The 7,711-nt window shown below is 38.4% G+C and overlaps 1 protein-coding gene across 1 annotated transcript in view; it reads right to left on the bottom strand.

The window, feature by feature from the left end:
* Positions 1-7,711, bottom strand: part of RELN (reelin) — a 250,778-nt gene that overhangs the window by 352 nt on the left and 242,715 nt on the right. Inside the window, 2 exon segments of the mRNA XM_042467668.1 lie at positions 1-797; positions 6,437-6,442. The exon segment at positions 1-797 is cut by the window's left edge and continues 352 nt beyond it. Coding sequence (XP_042323602.1) covers positions 701-797; positions 6,437-6,442 — 103 coding nt within the window. The 3' untranslated portion in view covers positions 1-700.

Genomic DNA, 7,711 nt, shown 5'->3' with positions numbered 1-7,711 from the left:
AATGTCAAGCATTTTTCTTGCCCACAAAACAACAATAACCAACAGACATATCAAAGAGTAAGAACAAATGAACATCTATGCCTTGTACAATGACCTCTGCAGCTATTTATTTTAAATTAGGCATTTGTTTGCTTTATGTGTAGCATCAAACTGTAAATAGCCCACAAAACCAGCAGCAAATTGTTATAGCAAGTCAATACAGTGCCAACATGTCAAGTTGTACAAGAGAATACAAAGAGGACGAACAATGATAACTTAATCATATAAAATATGATACAGAGCTGAAATACAGTGTATTTAAATATCTATGTGACAAAGAATGTTAAATATTGTACTTAATATTGTAGTTTCTGACATAAAATATGAAAAGTCTTTTGTGCTTAAATGTATGCACTTTTGTTTTTCTTAAAAACAGAGCCAGTTGCTTACTTCCAATACTGCCACTGTAACTGGTATTACAACAGATCACAATTTTTCACAGACACATCAACATTAAAAACATTTACCTATGAGAAAATAAGTCACTTCTCATTAGATCACAGTGTGAAAAAAGTAGTGTAATGCTCTGTCTTGATGGAGGCTTTCAAAATTTTCATCAAGAAAGAAGTCCCAATAAACTAGACCGCAGTGCTAGATTGAAAAGAATGGAAAGCGACACATCACAGATTGGGAAGGAAAAGGAAAAGTAATGTCTTGTTCTTCATGGGTATCGCCTAAGTGACCTTCGTCTTCTGTTGTAGAAATGCCTGAGCCCATGTTGTCGTGAAAAATTCATCATGTAATTTTGTTTGCGAGTGCTGTTCAATGGAAAGAGGATAGGAGAGAACAATGTAAGGTCTTTAAGGTTAACATGTTGGAATAATCTGCAGCTTGTATTCTCCTACTGATATACATAATGTCTTAAATGACAATTTACATTCGTACAAATTATATAAAACTCTTCATTAATCTGAATGAGGGGTTGTTTTCACAGGCAAAACCACAAGTACTCACTTTGCTTCCATTTCTGTAGGAACACATGACGCAGAACCCGTTTCACTATGAAATCACTTCTTTTTAATACAAATTTAAAACTTCACTTTTTACTCTGCAGTTTTATGAAAAACTGGAAGCTTTACATGTGTGGATTGAGGTGGAATCAGGGCGGGTGGGCTAACTGGACAGTAGGTAAGCTTGGTATGTGTTGCCTTTTTTTAATGTTCAGGGAATGGTAACTGAAGGCTAGCAGGTCATCTGAAACTGAACCATATTCAGCATTTTATAAACTTTTAATAGACACAGTTATTCCTCCATATTTGCAGGTGTTGGGCTGCCTGGCCACATGTGTTCTCCTTAGCTCATTCACTCATTTGACAGCAAGGGAGGAAGAGGAAGGAGGTAGTCTGATCTACCATTAGCTCCAATACACTGTGTGTAAAGAATAAAGCTGCGATGGTGCACTTTACCCTGGTTGCTGCCAACCCCTCTCCAGCTGACCTCAGCCATTATTTCAACGGTGAGGGGGTCTATTGGTCTACGCTACCATCTCAGTGTTGCTTCACTTCCGAGAACTTTGTCAGCAGGGCTCTGCTGGGAAGGAGGTAGCAGCAACTGAACGAAGGAGATGGGTAGCTTCTGACCTGTGTTTGTGTGTCAGGAGACATTAAATATTTTAAAAAATAGATCAACAGGGGACACCAAGACTTCCGCATTCACTGGGACCCGAAGTAGGGGAGAACAGGGTTGAATGAGGAGGCAACTAATCAGAGTGCAAGTTGGCAAGTTTGACAGGTAAACAATCAGGTTATTGCTTGATAGATTTTGGCTTGCTAGGAAGATTTTTTTAAAAGCATCCTTTTTTACTGATTTGAATTTGGGCATGGAAAATGTGTGGCAACCAGTATAACTGGAGTCCAGTTTATTACAAGTAGATGTGGTACTAACAAGGTCACTGCAGGGGCACTGCAGACCAGGAAAATGTGAAGTGAAGCTTAATTTTTTTGGTCAGTGTAGACAACTGCTTAGTAGCATTCCTGTTGCCACTTATGGTATGGAGCAATCCAGAGCCAGCTGGTCTTTTTTCAGTTCTGTTCACATTGACAGAATGCCAGCATTTTATTGTTTGTTCTAGTACTGATTTTGATGAGTCTTTGGTATACATAGTTTGGATTGTACCAACTGTCTACAGTGCAGAGAATAATCAACCATTGTTTTATTTTCATTGCAATTGCACTGAAGACAGCAAGAGATTTACATAAATTAACATTTTTATGTAGTGTTTAGGTCATACTTGAGATCTCTAGTAAACATATGCACATGGGATGATTCACGCTGGAGGACAAATCAAGTTCCAAAAGTAAGAATTAGACACTGAGAACTTAAAACAAATGCTGATTACTGGAATGAGCAAATGTATAATGGATAAAGAACATAGCCAAAGAGGAAATTATTGATTTCCTACCCATTAATCTCATAATCCACCAAGTTAGTTAATGAATTTCAGTTCTGTAGCCTTTTACTGTAAAGGACCTTTGCCACTACTCTGTTTAAGCAAATAAAATCTTAAATCAGAGTTGGGGATGACCACAAAGATCTTAGATACTTCTTTCACAGTGATATGCTCCCACTTTAATTTTTAAAATTCCTGTTTGTTTTATTGTATAAATACAACTTTATTTGACAGCTATAAAGCCACCGATCGTTGCTGCTGAGAGGTGATGGCATTACATATGTAAACGTTAGCTCTCTGGTTATGCACCATCTTGTCCTCTAGATGGTACACAAACACTGCTGCACTGCTTTCTACCAGGGAGGTATATGATTGGGATTAGGGCTGATGTCTGTGATATCTCTGAAGTGTGGGTAAAACCTATGCTTAATGCTGCAGTCACCAATGATAGATAATCAGGTTACAATCACTTCTCCAATGATGCCCCAGAATGCATTCTGTTACCTTATGCTATGGGAGGGAATATCAGTCATTGATGATTACAGTGGAGAATGAAGGGTTCCCAAAGATGCTATGTGAGTAAGCTCTACATGTTCTATGGGTAGCTCTTTCATCCCCTGTCCCCCAACAGGAATCCTATCATGTGTGTTTTAAAAAAAGACCGCATGTCCCAAGGAGCTCCTTGTGACCCACAGGTCTTCTCCTGTACATGATTGTTTTAGCCACTATATTGGTAGGTATTAGTGCTGTTCCTAATCATAAAAATGAACACCTTATTGACTACCATACATAAGCAATCCAAATTGTCCTCAGTGAACAAATCAAATATATAAAGCAGATAATAAATATATAGCCAGCAGCAATTTCATGACTGAAATATCACATTCTCTAGTCACTTGACAATCTCGGGATTTGCTGGTGGCTGTATGAAGAGCGGACTGGCTTAGAGTTATATCCATCCACTTGAGAACACACCTGAAGATCAGAACACTTGTTTATGTTGACCAAAAAAAAAAGACTGACATAGCTTTCCTCTGGCAAACACTTTTGAAAAATTGACTAGCCTGTCTGTGGGCTAAAATGTAAATGTAAATATCACAGAACAAAATAAGGGATCTTGGTATCATATGCTTTGCCATAGCAGTACACTCATGTTTAGGGCCAGATGCTGGTCCAATATTCTGGAAAGCTGTGTTTGGCCTCCAAAAGCCCTACCTATCATAGGAGAGACTTATCCTCCATAGGGTGCTCAGCTTGTTAAGCGACGTAGAAAACAGCATAGTTTTTGCTACAGACGTTCAATGTAGGTATCTGCTTTGTAAAAAATAAAAATCTCGACTGCTTCAGAATCTCTTTAGGATGCAATGAACTGAAAATTATTATGGCTGGAATTCAGAATGGGACTTTATGTCTGCGGAAAACAGAATTGAATAGCTCCCCCGTGTTCAGATTCAGTAAGGGGCTGCTTTGATTATTCTACATAGGAGGGCTAGAGAAGTGATTAATGTACTTTGGGCACTACCAGTGTGTATCGGGACACTGCCTAGGAAGTGCACATTGGGACATTCTAGCTGATACCTAATACTAATTATCTCAGTTCCTTAAGGAGGTTCCATTAGTGCCTCCCTTTTTCTAAATGGAGAGCCCAAAGCAACACGTATATACTTTTGTGGATGCAAAACATTTCAAACAACTCAAACAACTAGAGTTCCTAATGCATGCTAGTGCTCTCTCTATAGGTATCACAAGAGACATTCACTGTAGTTATGCCCCGTTCTTCCTTTGGAAGGCTCAGCAATATTTTGTTTGGCTCCCAGGCACTCATTAGGTTTAGAACTAAAACAGCATCATGTAGCTTCCAGTCGTTCACTCAGCCCTGTATATTTTACACACATATATACTGCTTTTCTGTCCTAACTGTAATGAAATCAGTAAAAATGGAAGAATGTTAGCCTGCAGGGAACTATCCTAGAGTTATATCAAATCCCCATGCTGTACATAAAAGACATTACTTATATTTGGAACTATCATTTATCTAGAAAGACTTTATAATGAGAACAACATTAGGGCAAGGCATAGAAAAGTGACATTTTTATTCTGATAGCAGTTATTTTGTTAATAAGTCTGGACAGCTGCTCCTGCAAATATTAAGAAGGCATTTACACATAAGTGATAGCCTTTAATAGTTCATCCTCCCAATAAACACTGTGTTTCATCTAAGGTTAAATTATGATACTGTTCTTTCAGGCATGAAGGCATTTCCCCCCTCAGATGAAACACTTCCATTTGAGAGACATTCATCATCATGTGATCAATTGACATATTTTCAAATAGATGATTAAAACATAGCAGCAAGCCTCTTTTGGATCATATTTCACTTGGAAATCAATACAGCTCCACTGCTTAACAAGTGAGATTCATTGGCTGGTTCAAGATACTGGTAATAAGAAGAGAAGAACAGAGTGTTTGGAAGGAATTGATGGACCACCCACTTATGAAAATTCCACTAGGAAATAAACTGGATGGCTGCAGCTCAGCCATTTAGGTTGGCTTTATGTTGAAGAATGGGAACAGGAGGTGCTTTATTTTCTTTCCTATATTATCCACACAATGACTAGAAAGTGGGGCCATGCTTTCAGGCCTGTCACCATCCTTGCCCTCTGGATGTTCACAGACTAGTTTGAACACCTGCAGAAAGGAAGCCGATATATGAATAGATTCAGAAATCCTAATCACTTGGGATGTACCAAGCCACTGCCAACTTGTAGCTGTCTTGGGGACAAGGCAAATGGAGTGTTTGTCACGAGGCCTGAAACGTGATCCCTCTTCCTAGTCATCAAAGGGGCCTTGAGCTTTTTGAAGATTATATGTTTCTCTACAAACTATACTCCCTGAGCAGTGGATAGTGAGCTTCGTACTATGATATCTGATGTGACTTCTTGTTGATTTTAAGAATTAAAAAATCGATCATGCAAAGCCAGGTTGAAGCCAGGGTTGCTTCTGAGCACTGATAGGTGAATTAGAAATTGTTGGGCATGCATGTCTTATGTTTGCCTTTTTGAAACTTCATGAACATTTAAATGAGGAAAGCACTTAAGAACACTCTTGAGTACAGTGAGCCCTTGGTATCCACAGGGCTTTGGTTCAGAACTCCCTGCGGATTCCAAAAACACACACACTGTATACTTAAGCCGTGGATGGTTGAATCCATGGATACGGAGGGCCAACTGTATCTTGGTGTACTGAGTTGAGGGTTTGAATTTGCAAGACGCGGGGTGTCTTGGAGGGATCTCTTCCACAGGGCCACCATGAGCTGAAGGCAAAACTGGAAGGCATTGAACAACAACAACAACAAATTGCCGCACATGAAGTAAGGGAGGGACAGCAAAGGAATGGTGCAAGGGAGTATAGGTGTGAAGGTGGGAAACAAAATGAGGCAGGAGTTTAAATTCTGGCAGAGGCGTCCTTGTGAGAAAGTGGGAAGCTGAGTGAGGCAGTTTAAATTCTGGCAGAGGCTTCCTTATGAGAGGGTGGGAAACAGCGGTTTAAATGTTGACAGCAGCTTTGTGATGTGAAGGTGAGAAAAAGAGTGAGGAAAAGGTTTAAATTCTGACTGTCCCTTGTAGTGGGACTGACTTTCATGGAGGAGGAGGTGTTGGCTTGCCTGGGTCTTGTCTCAACCTCTACTTGTGCCGCGGTGCTGCTTCTCAGCATGGCTACTGAAGGTTAAAAAAATTAAACATTTCTTCATTTCAATCTCTGTGTGCTTAAATCTGTGGATATCAAACCCTTGGATACCGAGAGCCCACTGTGTGTATTGCAAAATTCTGACTGGATGCAAGAGCAACAAGCAGACAAAATGATAGGATTTTGCCATTCAGTGGATGCAACATTTCACATCCCTTGAACCTGATCACTTTCATCTTCAAATCTGCATTAGCTAATTAATTAAAATTATAATTAAAAATATAATGGCTACACCAATATTGCAGTAGTGAAATTACTTACCTTACTCTAATGTAAAACCAATGACAGCAAATAATGAAATACAACACAAATTAGAAAATGTATTTCAATGCATGCAGCACTGTGATTAGTCATAAAAGCTTGATGAGGTTTAGAGGCAATATAGGATTTTTCATCTCTTTTGAAAATAAAAATTGAACAAATTACTTTCTGATTTTTAAAAAACAGGTGTATATGTCTGTTTCAGAAAAATACATTTACAAGCACAAATAGTTCTACACTAAATGCAACCTATGTTGCGCTGAAAGGTGGCAAAAGTTACAGAACAATTAGCATAATATGCACTATTTTAACAGTTTTTTCTGTCTGTGCTACAGTATACATCAGCTTTCCTATACACATAAAAATAGCTCTGTATTGAAGAGATGAAGCAATGGAAGATGACTGTCCAAATGAATGCACTTTGTTACTGCTAGAAGATAATTAATTTTAAATCATTTCCCAAAAGAAAAGGTATATTTGCAACAAAAAGCTTTAAAACTAATTTGTGCCCCCAAAATGAAATTATCATAATCACAAAAAGCATGATGGTGATGATCATCGAAAGAGTAACAACATGTCTATAAGCCCAAATTCATAATATTATGGTTTCAGTGTTTGGCTTAATTATAAAGTTAATACCACATCAGAACAATTATAAGGTGCCTCCCAGCTTCATGTGCAATTAACATTTTGGTGGGAGTAACAAACACATAAGGAATGGGAGATAAGCCCCATCCGTCTGCTATTAATATAATTTGATTGGAAACAATATTTCTTAACACACTTAAAAGGGAATGCCTCCAACCCTCCTCCCCCAAAAGGTCTTTAATGTGTACGTGCAGAAAAGTGTGTGCTTTCATGGTGCAGCAGGCAAGCTGGAGCTCTGACTGGGGAACAACTGGCATGCAATGGGTTGTTCAGTTTATTCATACAGGGTAAATACAGGAATACAGAGAAAGAACATTCTTGGAAAAAGAAAGAGACGTGTCTTGATCCTAAAAGGCCCTCCCAGACAAGTCCAATTGAGATTTTTGCCTTAACATATCCTTCCCACCCCCTAATCTGCAATCAAAAAAGTAACTAAAGAAAAAAGATTGAACCAACTTTCTGGTAGATTCATCTGCTTTTATTTTAGCATTTAATTCAATAATTAGCTGTCAAATGTAATTATAACTACATATGTAATTAATTATATTGTCTCCAGCCAGATTTCCTAGACCTTTGTTACATGAACTGGCAAATATCATCGATGGAAGCATATTTTTGCCCTTATTT

This window comes from Sceloporus undulatus, chromosome 5, assembly GCF_019175285.1.
Source record: "Sceloporus undulatus isolate JIND9_A2432 ecotype Alabama chromosome 5, SceUnd_v1.1, whole genome shotgun sequence".
Taxonomy (NCBI): domain Eukaryota; kingdom Metazoa; phylum Chordata; class Lepidosauria; order Squamata; family Phrynosomatidae; genus Sceloporus; species Sceloporus undulatus.
Note: the sequence above shows the minus strand (reverse complement) of the source record. Positions and strands in the feature narration are given on the sequence as shown.